The sequence below is a fragment of the Equus quagga genome, chromosome 13, assembly GCF_021613505.1.
Source record: "Equus quagga isolate Etosha38 chromosome 13, UCLA_HA_Equagga_1.0, whole genome shotgun sequence".
NCBI lineage: Eukaryota > Metazoa > Chordata > Mammalia > Perissodactyla > Equidae > Equus > Equus quagga.
The window spans coordinates 41,369,067-41,385,019 of NC_060279.1; the positions used below are offsets into that span (position 1 = coordinate 41,369,067).

Genomic DNA, 15,953 nt, shown 5'->3' on the forward strand with positions numbered 1-15,953 from the left:
GATCTCACTAGGTGGTATGATTTGGCTCCAGCACACCTCTGGGCACAAGAGAATGTTGTGGGATGATGGAAATGTTACATATCTTAAACAACTGTATGTATTTGAAAAACTTATTAAAGTATACATTTTAAATTGGTAAATTTTAATGTAAATAAATTATACCTCAATAAAGATTTATTTTTTAAATCGGGCTCAATAAAGATGTATATTTTAAAGCAGGCTCAGGTGTAAAAACAGCAAGGAATTGTAACTTTTTATCAGATTAGCTTCCCTCAGCCTTCTGATCATCCATCCTTGATTTCTTTTTATTGTACACATTGAGCAATATCCTTGTTGAGTGCCATGTATCTTGTTCCCAAGAAAGCCATGTTCTATTAATTGATCTCCAGAGCTCTCTGTCCGTCAGACCCTGGCTGCCTCTCCAACCCTTCTGCTCAGTACAGTAATTCAGCCACTTTGATTCCAATGGTCAGGCACCCACCACTGGCCCGTTTCAGCATCCTATCACCCTCATTGCTGTCAGTGAGCCTAGTTCTGTGACAGCTCAGCCCTGGCCTACAGAGCAAGGCCATCCCCGAACTTCACAATGAAACTGGTGCTCGTCTCCAGTGCTTTCTTTATCACTTCAATAAATAGAATTTGGGCCCTCTGATGGAACATAATCATTTGGTGAATTTTCTGGCTTTACTTAGCGTATTCACTCTAACATGCCCACTTTTTTGAGCCTTTTGATGCCTTCTTCCACGATATACCATGGCAGTTCTGGCATTTCTACTTCACTTAACGTGGGCCCTGGCTTTCTGCAAGTTTCCAAGAGCCATCCTATCAGAATGTCAGCAACATCTCTTGAGGTCCTTGTCACAGTATGAAGTCCTGTGTCATGGGAAGGTGCTCTCATATTCATATACTCTCCCTTATCAGACTTTATGTCCCACCCTCCTTGACCCAATGCCCTCAGAATCCAGACCCACACAGCTTTTTCCATCTCCAGCCCGTACATGCTGGCCAGGCCCCCTAGTGCCTCTGGGCATAGTGCTCCCTTAGTGGGGCTCTTAGCTGAGTTCTGATGCACTTAATCCCACTTACTGGGGGCCAGGAGAGGAGACTGGGCAGATCTTGAAGGGAGTGCACATTGTCTTGCAAGATCCCTCTGCCATTTTCTAAGATACTTATGCAGGAGAATTTGGGGATTCAAGATTTTTTCAAGCACCAACCCAGGTGCCCCATCCCATGTCTCAAGTTCTCACTCCTTCCCAGTGGAGCTGCCAGAGTTAAGAATTCAAACTTCTCTGGAACTCTGCTACTCTTATAATTAAATTCTGGACCTTATTTTCAGCTTTTTGGGTCCTCTAGATGCAGGAGATAAAAGCCTCTTCACAAGCTGCCAAGGAGAGCCTCAGCCTTTCAGTTAGCCTTTAATTAGTGACTGATCACCCTCAGCCTTCCTTTGTCTTCCTCCAATGCATTGCTAGCCTCCAGCAGCAGCCATCTAATTCCGTTGTCTTTATAACTTCTCAAGCCGGATACATATCCCCCACTAGTGCATTCCCTTCCCCCAGGATCCGATCCTAGTGCACCTCTAGTGAACGTTTTAACAACTGCACTGATCCAGCGTGCCAGAGGCCATCCGTCCTCTACCTACCACCAGCGATGGGGTCCTCACTGCTAGTTGGCCAGCAGGTGATTCAGCTTTAAAATCTCATGTTAGAATCTGCTTCTTCAGTACTCTTGGCATCAGTTGTTGCCAGGTTGTGTTCCTGGGAAACATATTTCAAGATGGAGATTTGAGTAAAGGAAGTTTATTAGGGCATGCTGTTGGGACCAACACTACCTGTGAGAAAGTGAAGGCCACAGGATTGGACAGAAGGAGCTCTGGAGCTGTTGTGACCCTTCAGTGTTGTCCCTCATGGAGACAAGGGAATCAGACCTTTATACTCCCATATTGACCAAGGGATACAGGCTGTGTCAGGATAGGGCAGGCATGACCTTCAATGATTTTTCAGTCAAGGGCAATTTCTAGAGGGGTCCCAGTTGAGAACTGTTAGCCACCAAAACACCCAGGAGCTTGGGCAGGCAGGAAGAGTGGGATGATGCTTCAATCCTGAAGGCAGGCACTGGATGGCACACTGCAGCATCCACTCCAGTACCTTCAAAAATGAGAAGCAGAATAAATTTTTTTGATATTTCTCACCTAGGACAGCTACACACAACTTCTCTTCCCTCCTTGATGGTTTGGTGAGTGGAGTCTCACAGTCTGTTACTTTACTATTGGAAGGGTCATCACCTGAGGGAAAAAACTAAATAGACATTGTGTTTGGATCTTATTATAGCTTAGTCCTAGCACTCCTGTGACCTATTGAATACATGTGATCAAGGATACACTGCATCTTGAGCCAGCCCTGATGGCCTCGTGGTTAAAGTTCTGCGCACTCTGCTTTGGTGTCCTGGGTTCAGTTCCTGGGTGCAGAACCACACCAATCATCTGTCAGTAGCCATGCTGTGGCAGTGGCTCACATAGAAGAACCAGAAGAATTCATGACTATACACGACTACGTACTGGGAGGGGAGAAAAAAGGAGGAAAGTTGGTAACAGATCTTAGCTTAGGGCAAATCTTCCCCTGGGAAAAAAAAAAAAAACAGTTTTTAAAAAGTATTTAAAGAAAGAATACACTGTGCATCCTCCTTTCCTTGTTAAGGGGTGGACTACCTTTCTTTACACTCAATGGATGTTCCCGTAACATCTAGTTCAAGATGATGTACAGAATAGCGAATTCATGAAAATCACGGAGCTGGAAATTACTTTGAGTGAGATATAGTTGGCACTCAAATGTTTGCTGAATAAATGAATGGATTTTGTCCTCACCTACAGTTAGAATGATAGGTTAACTACACAGAGGTATAAGTTCCTGAACTGTCATCCAGCCACTTTTTGTTCTCCAAGCTAAGTAATTCTAGGTATTTTTTTCTAGCATGAAATACTGGAATCACATTTGATTGGAAACCAGGAGGGTGCCAGCCCCCTCTACCACTCTGTCATATGTGGGCAAGTTTCTTCATCTGTAAAATAAGATTGGACTTACTGATCTCTAAGGCAGTTTCTGCTTGAAGAAATTCTATGCTTCAGTCCTCTACTTTGGCATTTGGTTTTCCTTTCTCTAGTTGTAAAGTGTGGAAATGAAATGCAGTAACCCATTTAGCCTCTTTCCCTCAGATTTAGCTCTCAGGTACATGCTAACTGAGCAACTAACCTACCCTTACAGCTACCAGACAACTATTGGAACTTTGTTCTCCCAGTCCCCAGAGATTCACTCATCACCGTAATTCTCTGAGGACTCTGGGCTATCGCTTCTCAGACTGATGCAAAGAACAGGCTGCTTGGTGAAGTCCCGTTCCTGAAGGACCTGCCTCAGATTCCAGGCCGCCTGGGACCTATAAGAGACGGAGTCAGAAGTGTGCCTACTGAACCATTATGTTGGGTCATGAAGAAGCTTTCCTGAGAAAGCTCCAAGTCTTCAGTCTCACACTAAATAGTCTTAAACTCCAACAAGTCAACTTGCATTTAATTTTAGTTTACTTCCTTTTCTCTCCAAAATGCCGACACTTGGGACTCTCTCCTCAGTGCCCGTCCCCTGTGCCAGGCTAAATTGGTCTGGGGAAAATAATGCATTGAGTTCTGCTACTTCACTGAAATAGTAGTTGCTATCTGTGGAGGCCTACTATGGTCCAGGCACAGGTACAGTGCCTGGGCGTGTAATGACAACCCTCACAACAAATCCACAGGGACACGTTATCCCCCTTTATAGATGTGCAAACTCAGCAACACAAGGGAACTACAGGGATGGTTGAAGAGTGCCGGGAGTCTGCTCTTTTTCAACAAGCATTTAGTGAGAGGCTATTAGAAAAAGCACATTTGGTTCTTTTGGACTAGAGCTGAATTTTCCCATAGATGCTGAAAAACTTTGGGGTTTGCATGTCCATATGCGCCTGCCAGCCTGCTCCCAGGGAGATGTTTTCACAAATCGAATGTTAACATTCCTAGAGTTCAGTCACGTCAACGATGCTCAAAGGTAAAATCTAGCAGCACCCCCCTCTTTTTACAGATATGAAAACCAAGGCCCTGTGAGACTGTGTTAAACACAGAGATAAAAGTGAGGGAAGACTTCAGGAAGAACTTTCCTTGGAGGAAACAAGAATTGCCCTTTGGATTTAATAATGGGGAGATACGCTACTAGAGAGTAATCTGGTGCCTTTAATTCCGATTCATGTGTTAGCGTTCAGCTCCCATATTGGGAAATATTTTCTGGCCATCTCCTCATCGTCCCCTCACCCACTACCACAGCGCCAGTTACGTGCCCCTCCTCTGTGCGCCCACGATGGCTTGTGTGTTTCTCTTATCATTTCACTTTTGAAACTGTGTTATAATCCTATGTATCTGTCTTTACTCACTAGACTGAGTTCCTTGAGGAAAGAGTATGTGTTATTTCCAAAACTTTGCGCCCTGAATATGTAATATACCCTAATATTTCTTGAGTCAATGAGTGAATAAGTAAGTGAATAAATAAATGAATGAATAATCAACCTTGCAAGCTTTCTTTCTTCCAACACTTTTAAGAAGGAAACATCCCAGGAGCTCATGAAGCAGCACTGAAGGAGATAAGGCCCTGGATTTTGTAACTTCTGAGTGAACTTTCTATTCCAGGAATCTGTGAATTTGTGGATATTTTCCCACTTAGCCTTGTTTCTCTTCCTTCTGCTGATTCTGCAGTCAGGCCTAGAACAGGCGTTCTCCGAGTGGTGTCTCCAGCCACGCCCAGGAGAGGGCAGTAGAGCCCCGTCCTGCTAGACGGAGAGGGCCTTGCTTTCTAGGCGCAGCCCTTCCTTCCCACCCCTTGAACAGCAAGACGGAGGTAATCCTTACAGCAAGCCTGTGAGAGCTGCTGCTCCAGTTGTGAGGATGAGGAGCCTGACACAGAGAGGTCACTCTAGGTCACACGGTGGCAAAGGTAGTCCTGCCTGTTTGTCCCCATTACCTCTGGCTATCAGGTCCAATCTGCGCAACATTTTCAAGAAGCTCCTCATGTTCTTAGCCTAAAGTAAAACAGATCCAAAGAGATGGACACTGTCAGATCCGTGGATGCTCAAGCATCTCCCATTACAAAAGCCCACCCTTGACCCTGCTTCCCCTTCTAACTACTGCCCTTCCTCCGTCTTCTCACAGCCATGCTCCTAGAAGGTTGTCTCCACGGGCAGTGTGCATCTACTCCACATCCTCAGCTCACAATCGCTACTAAAGCCACCACAGTCTGACTTCTGCCAAACCCACTGAAGCTATTCGTATTAATAGTACCCATGACCCAATTGCAAATTCAGTGAAAACCTTTTGGTCTAAATTCATCTCTCTATTTCTCCCGCCCTTATCTACTGCCCTTCTGTATTAGTGAATGACCCATCATCTCTCTCCTTGTTCAGGAAAGAAACCTGGAAGTCATTCTAGAATCTACACCCCCTTTATAATTCTACCCCATTCAAACCACAAGTCCTGCCTCGTAAATAAATCTAGAACTCATCTCCTGTTTTCATGCCACTGCATAGATCACGCCCTCATCCTGCAGTTCAGGCTTCTAACCACCATCCATCCAATCATCCAGCAAGCACTGAGCAGCTGCCTGTGCCAGGCATGGTTGTAGGTGCTGGCCTTGGAGAGACGAACAAGACTGACAAGGCCTGCTCACTGGAGCTCACATTCTTGGAGCCACAGACAATAACAAGAAAGTAAGCAAACAAGATAAATAGATGTTATGAAGAAAACAAAACAGAGTGTTTGATAGAGAATGGCTGGGGGGTACTTTAAATTAAATATTAAAAAATATCTGTGCAAGGCTACTTCAGTTGGATCCCTAGGACAGGACTCTCTGAGAAAGTGACAGTAAGCTATCTAGGGCATTGCAGGCTGGCTAAAGACTCAATTTCCCAGCCTCCCTTAAAGAGGAGGCCGTGTACACAGTTCTGGCCGACGTGACGTTGGTGGGGATCGAGGGGGTGTTTCTGGAGAAGCATTTCATTTCCAGAAAAGAAAGACAAGTATCACTGACACAGCCCTTCCTGGTCTTCCTGCTCCTCCTTTGACCATGAGGGAAAGAGAAGCTGAAGAGAGGTGGGCCCTGAACCGAGGCCAGCAGCCACCACCTCCAGACTTGATATGTGAGAAAAGCAAGGCCCATTTGCTTAGCAGAATTTTCTTTCAGTGCAGAGCATCCCAGCTTCGACCCCCAGCCCTGTAGATCTGGGGAAGAGAAATCCAGGCAGAGTTCAAAGGCCCTAAAGTGGGCACTGCCTTGGCATGTTTGAGGAAGAGAGAAAAGATCAGTGTGGCTGGAGCATAGTGAGGGGGGAGAGAAAGAGTGGGAAAAGTCTGAGAGGTGGAGAGGGTTTTGCAAAACTTTGTAAGTCCCTGGAAAGCCACCTGGATTTTATTTTAAGTCCACGGAAGATCACTGAAGGGTTCTAGGCAGGAGAGTGACATACTCTGATTTAGGTTTCTTAAAAGGTCCTTCCAGCTATGACATGGCGAATGAATCAGGGAGTGCGGGTGGGGCACACACTGCTTTGGGGCTGACCCAATAGCTGTTCCCCTCTCCTTTTCTCTTGCCATCTTTGCTTTACAAGTGAGAGGAGTCAGATGTTCCCTTTCCTGATCTCTCTTGCACTTGGGTGGACCACGTGACCTGGTCTGGCCTGACCCTGGTGGGGAGGACTTTCAGGAAAACTTTTCCTTCCTCATAAAAAGGGGATGGACTCAGCTGGTGTGGCTCTTCTTCCTTCTCTGCCCGGAGTGCAGAAATGGCCCCTGCGAGTGCAGGAGCCCTCTTACAAAGGTGAGGCCATAGGCTAACGCTGGCAGAGTAGAAAGATGGAAGCCTGGTCGGGGTACTTGTCGACATCATTAAACTTTTGAATCTTGCTTACTGCCAGACTTATCAGGTGAGCAAAATAACCCCCTATTTGCATAAGCCACTTGTGCAGCTAAACACATTGTCAACTGATAGAGTGGGCAGGAGAGTCAGCAAAGAGACCGGCTAGGACGTGGATCAGGTGAGACATGATGGTGGCTTGGACTCTGGTGATTGTCTCCCTACAGGTCTTTCCATTTCTAGTCTTAGTTTCTTCTCATTTGTCTCCCACACTGTGACACTTCGTAAATGTAAATCTCTGCATGAACTCCTCTTGGCTTAAAATTCCTTGCTGGCTCTCCATCTCCATTGCTTCCGTGAGCTTCCGTGAGGTTCCCCTCACTCCCTCAGGCAGACCTGGTGTTCTTCCTTCTACCCCCTCCTATATATGTACCTACTTCCATCACAGGTATATAACTGTCTTTATAGCAACTGATATAACGTAGTTGCTCATTCAGTTATACAAGCATTCATTCTCCGCACGGATGCTTACTGAGCACTTGCTATATGGAGACACAGGGCTGGGAGTCAGGAATTCAATAGTGAACAAGTTCGATTTTTAGATTTGGCCCCTGCCCTGATGGAGCTTTCAGTCTAAAAGGTGAGCTATTCTGACAGTTAAGGTTTGGGGAGAAAAGCAGCCCATCTCCCAGACTATAGCCCACTGCACGGCAAGACAACCCCTGGGCCCTAGCACACTATCGCACGCAAGGTAGATGCATGATGGCCACATAGTAAATGCATTCCTCACTCAGGAAGGCCTTGAAATGTATTTCAAATGAAATGCACTTCTTATTTCTACCAGGAAACTCCCCAGGACTGAGCGATTGCCCTCTCACAGCATTAAATCGGGCACTCAAGCATCCTGACAAACCCCTTGCGCTCTCCCCACGTTGTTGCAGGTCTCTTCTCCCAGGAAAGGTTCCGAGGGTGTCTAACATAACACTTCACATCAGAGGTCCTCAGTAGACGTGTGTTTTTTGCTGAAGGCTCCGTTTGGATTTTCTAAACAGGGATGCCTCATTGTCAGAGCTAGAGCTGCTGAAGTGTGATTCCAAAAGCACTTAAAATAACTCCGCAGGGTCCTGTTCTATAACTTATTATGTGTAGTTTTAATAGTTCTCTTAAACACCCTGTTTTGTTGCCCTCTCTACTACTGCAGGTGATGGCAGCTGGGAACAAGACAGGCGGAGACAAGAGAAGTAAAAATAATACAGCCCACGCTTTGGGCTGTGCTCCTGTTGCCATGGTGATATTGACCCGTGACATACAGGTGAGAGGCCCTGTTTACAGTGGAGCCAGTGGGCTGTGGAGGCCAGAGAGGCAGGACATACAGATGCAAGACTTCCACGCCTCCTGGGCCTGGAAAGGACTTCATAAGGCCGACTGCTACAGTTTCCTGCCTCTTAGCTGAAAATCAAATGGATGGGCAGCTTGTTCCTAAAAATCCTCAACAACAAATGCCACCACCTCTCTGAGTCATCTGTTAGGCTCACATTTCACAATATTCATGACCCTGAATAGGTTTTCTATGTCTAATATCATTCTCTCTTGTTGTCCTTCCAGCCCAATTCCTTTTATTATTGCTTCTATGGAAATAAAAGTTAACCATCACCTGTACACTCTGGACAGTAACCCAGGAGGTAAGATAAAGAGAAAACAAAACCACAGCTGAAGTGTGGACTCTGTTCGTTTCAGCACCACCACGACCAGTGTGGTCCCCACCCCTGTTCTTTCCTCTGGTCTTGCTCTGGGAGTGAGTGGCCTGGAGGGGCAGGGAGCACACGGTATTGAGGCACATGTGGAAACAGCCTGCTGACCCAGCCCACAGGCTGCCAGGGACAGAGAAACAGGCCTGCTGTCCACCAGGTCAGAGTGGGGGCAGGGTAGCCCTCCCATGAGGGACGTCTTCCTCTCCTGAGTGAAATAAAGCGCAGAGAGCGGGAAGGTCTGTTTTAGTGAGTATCTTTAAAAGCTTTGCCACAACAGACAGAGCCCAAGGCAGCCTGGAAACCCACAGTGATGGCAACAGGGCTCTCTTGCTTCCAGATGACCCTGCAAAACAGAAATGGTTCTGCTAAATCAGGAGTGTGGCTTTTTCCCACCTTACATTAAAAAAAAGAAAACAACAAAATCCCAGCCTTCAGAATCATTTCAGACATCATCCTGCCTGAAAAATGTGTGACGGCCCTAATGGCACAGCCTGGATTGAAGGTGAGGGGAGCAGAAAAGCGCCCAATCCCAGACGCACCGGCGGGGGGGTGGGGGGGGGGGGCACTGCTCCCACCCTTCCCAGAAGCAATGGGAGGCCCCCCTCCACTCCCATCACCAAGGACATAAGGAAAAGGCCATCTGCAGGGACGCTCTGGAATTCTGTAGCTGGCGAGTAAAGTCTTGATACTAATGGGTCCCACCCCCACATCCCTGTCACTCTCTTTACCCCCAACTACTCTGCTTCCATTCTCTTAATCCATTGCACTAGATTAAGATGACAGACGTCTCTTCCTGCCGCAGACATGCTAGACAAACCCTGGGCCTCTCTTCATAGTCCTTAATTCCCCAAAATAGTGTCAAGAAAACTAAACACTTGCATGAAACTTCTCTTCAGCTCCTCCCTCTGGTTTCTTTCCCACCCTGGGCCGAGAAGCCAGTGCTTATTTTCACAAGAGGAAAGAAGCTTCCGTCTGTAAGTGAGGTTAACACCCACCCTGAGGCTGGATTCTTTCTGGTCTCTCTCAACAGCTGAGCATCGTGATTTTGCTAATTAAGCTGCTTTCTTCTCCTTAATTAGCTGCATGTGAATCTTGTTGGGAAGTCTTGGATCTGTGAAATAGTCTAGGATAAGAATCAAAAAGAAGAAATCATCTAAACCCAAGGGAACAAGACTGGGAGGGAGACAGCTTATTCTGCTAAAAAGTTAGCATGTCTCGGTCTTAGCAGGACTGTTACTGGTGGCCCTGTTTTACAACATAATATGAGATGTCACAGCAAATCCTGTGGTCACTGTCCCCAGCCCAAGGAGTTCTCAGCCTGCCAGCTCAAACGCTCCCAGGAAGGGCTGACACAGGATGGCTCCTGTCCCCACCACACTGCCCTGCCATTCGCCAGCTTGCTGACGCACAGGGAGCCATCAGAGGGCTGAGGGAGTCTCTGGGTTTTCTGCTCCCAGCCCATCCTGGGGCCCAAATAAATGCCAAGTGTTATTCTTGTTTCAACTCGGCTTGCCAGCTCCTGTCTCTGAGATATCACGCCCTCTCTGAGAATATCCTCTCAGAGGAGAACCAGGCTCTTGCAGGATGACGACAGAAGAGGTTTTTATACACCCAGCATAATGTGAATCAGAGGCAGCATCTGCTGTTGCAGCAAAGACATACTTAGATTCAGTTAGAAACGATTTGAGGCCGTAAGCAACTCCCAGGGCTAACAGGACCCAAGAAATCATCCAGCCCAGCCCCGTCCCTCTAAATACCACTGACCTCAAGCCATATGGGGGCAGCGGAGCCATTTGAATCACCTGGGGAGCCTTTAAAACTGTGAATCCCGGGCCCCACCCCAGACTAACTAAAAACCTCTGGGGTGGGTCTGGGCATCAGCGTTTTTAAAAGCTCCCCAGGTAATTCTACCGTGCAGCCAGGCTTGTGAACCCTGCTTTAAGATTCCAGGAAAAGAGCTGCCAGCATGTTCCTTTGGGAATCTCAAAATCCTCACCATGAGGAAGTTCTGCCTCATTTCTTATCTGTTCTCATTTTGAGGAAATGACAATGGAGGAAAGAGCCTTCTGAAAAAAGCTCCCCTGGAGGACATCAGGTGAAGAAGTCCCCCAAACGCTGCAGGAAGAATCCTGGGCTTGTCCGGGTCTAAACTCCCAGTAACACCACTTGCGCTGGCTTATCAAACACCCAGAATGGACACTGCCTTACTCACCTGCAGCAAATTCTTGGATGTTGTCTGGTCTTTTCAAAAACATTTCTCTGGAAAACATTAGGGAAAAAGGGCAGGAGGCAGAGGCTTTAAGGCAGGCTGTGCTACGGCTGCTGGTCCTGAGCTTGCAGGAAGCACACTGACCCAACACACACCCGTCTTGGGAGTCAGAAAGCCAGAGGACTCCTGACAAAGACCCCTTCATTCCTGATTTTCCTTGAAGTCAGGATCTGAGGCATGGAGCAAACCATCCTACATGGCGATAAGCCTAGGGATTGCTCACTCGAAAGACAGCTGTGTTGCAGCCAGGCGAAGCTTGTCAGGCATTCAACAACATTCCCACGGAACCAGAGACCAAGCCAGGGGCGGGCGGCGAGGATGGAGAGCATGCTGCCTAGTCCTGGAGGGGCTTGAGTGTGGTGAGACAGATCTGCAAGCCCACAACCTTCTGATAAGTTTAACAATAAACTCCCACGGGCTGGGGGCAGAATACAACAAACAAAGCTGAGAAGATGGACTGAAGATGGTGGCTGGCCCTGCGGTGCAGTGGCCCCCGTGACAACACCTGCGCTGCTGGTGCCACTGGGAGTTGAGAATGCCTTGTGTCACATAGTTTTCTGTTCCTGAAGAGTGTTCACAGTATCTCCCTTTACAAAAACCCTGTGAAACAGCAATGACTGTTCCTCATTTTACATATGAAGAAACCAAGCCTTCAAAAGGTTAATCATCTGTCCAGGTTCATAAAGCAAGTAAAGAAAGGAGGGCCCAGGTCTTGTGATTCCAAGGCCAGTGCTCTCTACAACTCTTGGCCATGGCTGCCCTGCCCACCAGCCTAGAAGGCCTCACCAGGCCAGGAGCTCCTGCCTCCCAAGTGTCAAGAATTTTGCTTCCCTTTTCCTCCTTCAATTCAACTTGATAATTATGGAGCACAAATTATGTGTAAGTAACTGTACTAGATATGAGGGATTGATTTTAAAAAGGATAAAATATAGCCCCACCTCAAAGACGTTACAGTCTATAAAAGGGAATGGTAAGTTCCCAAATGTCCAAAAGGCCAAGGAGCCTCCCAGAAGGGCTCCTAGAAGGGTACTAAATAATGCGCTGGGAGATCAGAGGAGAGAGGAATGCAACTGAGAGCAGGACCCCCAAAATCTTCACAGAGCAGCTGGCATTTGAGAGGACCGTGAGGTGTACACGGGATTTCAGTAGGCAGGACAAGGGCTTGGGGACAGGAGCCTTCCCTGGTTCCAGAGTCAGGGAAGATGCAAGAGCAAAGGCCTGGAAATGAAAAGAAACAGCCCATGTTCCATAGACGGTGAACTCCTCGACGGGAGGAACTGGGTCGCATCCACCTTTGTATCCCCAGGGTCTGGAAGAGCACTCCCCGAGTGTCAACGCCCCTCCACCAGGCTGGTGGAGTGACCAGAGAGGTTCGGTCTGGCAGAGCAGGGCATGTGTGCGAGGAGCAGTGGGACGTGAAGGGGCCTCTGTGAGAAGGGCCTGGAAGGCCCGGGAGAGACGTTTACACTCAGTTCAAAAGTCAATGGGAATGGATAGACCAAGTGTGGTGTGGTCACACGGTGGAATACCACACAGCAAAGAAAATGGAGGATCTACAAGATACTGTTGAGCAAAAGAAGCCAGGACAATCGAGTACATGTTGTAGAATTCCCTTTATATAAAGTTCAAAAAAGGCAAAACAAATCCATGCTGTGAGAAGTCAGGATACTGGCTACCTTTTAGGGGGAAGTGACTGGAAGGGCCACAAAGGGTCTGAGGTGCCAATCACGTTCTATTTCTTGATCTGGACCCTAGTGTGTTCTCCACTTGTGGAAGTTCACCCAGTTTAGGATATGCCCCTTTTCTGTACTTTATATTTCAATAGAATGCTTTTTGGGTTTAAGTCACTGTTGTGAAGCCACTGAAGTTTTTTCCAACCAAGGAATGATATGATGAGTGATGTATTTTAGGAAGATTCATCTGCCTGGGTGTTTACAAAAGCATCAAAGTCTTTCTACAATTTCACACTTGGCTATTATATCTCCAGCCTAAAACCTGAGATCTCTGGGTGCCTAAAATAAGTTAGATTCCTACTCTTCCCATTTTTCAGGCCAAAAATTCAAGGTATCAGGAGTTCTGTACACTGTATATATGAGTATAGACTAGAGAGCCGTGGCTGAATAGCGACGACAAATCATTAGAATCTGGAAAACCCAATCTGGGAGCTCTCTTCCCAACAAAACCTATTCAGAGCTTCCCGTGGCTTAGAGTGAGTCTAGAGCAGAGACCTGCAGAACATGAGGACAGGCATGCTGCCCAGGCTTCTGTCTGCTCTTCTCCCTTTCTCTTTTTCACAGGAAGGACCATCTGAAGCATCCAGTACAGATGAGGGCTTGACTCTGGTTCATCCTGGTACCACCCAGAGGAAATAACAATAACGCCAAACAAACAAAAGCAAACTCTCAAACTCCAAACACTTCCTCTCCCCCTCCCACCTCCACCCCAGAAAGAGAAAGGCCTAAAAGAGGCCAGGAGGATTTCATGTAAGGTAGCTTCAGAGACAGCAAAAGGAAAAGCCTGGTGGCCTACCTGGCCCGGGGAGGGGGATGCTAAGGAAGGAAAGGGAACATGCCTGAGGCTGTCCCTGCAGCTCCCCCTGGAAACTGTTCCTGGACAGAGAAGCAGAGCCATCCCTGACATGTAACTAAAACTATGGCCCTCTTCATTCACCACCCCCGAGGGTGAACAATGCAAATGGTGATTTTTTACATCTTTAACATCTATCTCCAATCTCCCTGCTGGAATCATTCCTAACTTTGATTGCAAGCTCCCCAGGATAGGAACAGTGTCATCCTGTATTTCCCTTTAGAAGACAAGGTACAAAAAGTGATGGCTTAATCCCCAGGGCAGACACGGACAGAGGATCCTTAAACTATCTTGTGTCAAAGGCTTACCCTGACCCGAATAAAACCAGCCTTCACAGACAGGTTTCAGCTTTCCCTTTCTCCTTCCCCTGTCTGCCCTCTGAGAAGCTGCTGCCACTTGGAGAAATGGTTAAAATATGAAGAACAGTGAGATCCAGGAAACACAAATGGGCCTGGGGAAAAAGACACCTCTCCAGGCCTACTTTTGAGAAGACAAAGGAGAGCCCTACCTCTGGCTCCCCAGCTCCTGTGCGCTTACAACGCAACACAGTGGAAAAACCAGGGGTTTGGATCCCGGTTCTGCAACTTGGGGAAGGTACCTCACCTCTTGGTCTGTAAAATGGAAGGGATAATAAACTATCTTTTGTGGAGTTGCTAGGAGGGTCAGCAAAAGTGTACCAAGATGCCATGTACTGTGTGGGCCCTGGGGACACAAACATGGCTCCAGCAGCTTGGAGCTTTGGTCCAGGGAGAGAAACAGAAGATGCACAATGCAATTACAATGGAGTATGATAGCTGCTAGTGTAGGAAACCAACACCGGGCCTGGATGTGGAAGGCATTATTATTATTTAAACCTTGCCTATTTTTCTATAGCCAAACAGTATTTGAGATAGCTCTATCGTCTTTACCCATTGCTGCTCCATGATTTTTTTCCCCTCAATTCTTTGCCTTTCGTCCCATAGGGAGAATTCTCCAGCAAATGCCATGCTGAAAGGCAGTGTGGGGGAAGGAAAAACATACTCCAGGATATGCTGAAAATGGCCTTCTCTTCCCCAAGACTTAAGCGGAGTGGCTTCCGACCCTCCAAGTCCTTCTACAACAGTGTTCTCAGGTACGCAAGGGCCAAACATCTGAATTTGTTTTAAGTTCTAGTGATCTTGTTAAGCTCTTCTGACGGAGAATAGTGTTCTACACCCAGTGGCTGCCTGTAGACTTTCTCAGCGCCAAATCCCCTCTTCCAACTGTCACAAGGCACATATTTATCCTTACAGCTAAAGGGAATGGATATTAGTATTTTTGAGAATTTAGAGATAACTAAAGGAAACCTCTAGAGATAACTCAAGAAAACACTGGGTGCCACAAATCCCAGAGTTAGAAAAAATTCAATCTTAGGATATTTTCTGTCAGACCCTAAAGGAAGCAGTAGGAAGTGTTCAAAGAAAGAAGGGGTCACTCACACTCATCTGTCCCAAACAAGATTTGGTAAAATTTTCCACGAGTTGCTCAAGGCGGCTCTGGAAAACCACCTACCTGAAGAAACCACTTAGGAGCAACTCCACTTCTTTGTGGGTCCTTAGGTACTTTTCGTTAGCAATCCGAGTCTGAATCTAGGGGACAAGACCAAAGGGTCACGCTCCATGAGGAGACAGATTTCAGGGTTCAAGTCCTGGAGGTGCGAAGGGCTGGGGGACGCAACGTGCGCGTTTAACCCGGGGCTTTTCCCTGGATGTCCTCACAGACCGACATCTCCAGGCTGCCTCCGGCTTAGGCGTAGGGGTCTCAACCAAGCACGGGTCCCCACTGTCGGAAGTCCTCGTTTGTATCTAAGTTAATCTGTCCGGCATAATTTCGGTCCATTTCTCTGGCCAGCTCCCTTTTTCAGTTCTTCCCGCCCTTCCAGGCGCCTGCCGGGCTCTGTTCAGCGCCCCAGAAGCCCGGGTTCCGCCGGGGGTCTTCCCGCGCCCCTTCTCCCGGAGGCCCTCCTCCCTATCCGGGGCCCTCACCCTGGTGGAGCTGCACTTTGACGGAGGCGGGGCGGGGGGGCTGCACCCACCTTGAAGTCGCGCAGCTGCTGCACCTGCGCGGGGCTCAGCGCCCCGGGGTCGGACTCCAGAAGGCAGCCCCGCAGCGTCGCCATCTTGTCGCGGTCGTCAGGGCGACGGGCCGTGCGCGCCGCGAGGCCCCGCCCCCAAGCCCGGCCCTCTCCAGCCAGGGGGAGGGGCTGAGGGAAGCCTGGGGGAGGCACCTCTGAAGCCCGCGAGGGAACTCGGGAGGGTCTTTAAGAATTTCCTTCCCCAGATTTGGGGACTGACTTGCCGGCTTGACTGTATATGGGATGAGCCTTTCTTGACCCTGGCCAACCTCAAATAGTTTTTTTCTCAGCTGCAGCGCAAAACTGGAAAAAGAATTCCTAAAGCAGAGTCTCCCAGAATTTGG

At 47.9% G+C, this 15,953-nt stretch overlaps 1 protein-coding gene across 1 annotated transcript; it reads right to left on the minus strand.

Moving 5' to 3' along the window:
- Positions 1 to 8,898: 8,898 nt before the first annotated feature.
- Positions 8,899 to 15,695, minus strand: RIIAD1 (regulatory subunit of type II PKA R-subunit domain containing 1). The gene is made up of 5 exons (XM_046683608.1): positions 15,571 to 15,695; positions 15,048 to 15,124; positions 10,875 to 10,921; positions 9,658 to 9,785; positions 8,899 to 9,005 (listed from the first exon to the last, which is right to left on the minus strand). The coding sequence occupies exons 1-4, from the start codon at positions 15,652 to 15,654 to the stop codon at positions 9,715 to 9,717; spliced, it is 279 nt and encodes a 92-aa protein (XP_046539564.1). The 5' UTR covers positions 15,655 to 15,695; the 3' UTR covers positions 8,899 to 9,005; positions 9,658 to 9,714.
- Between the last annotated feature and the right edge of the window lie 258 nt (positions 15,696 to 15,953).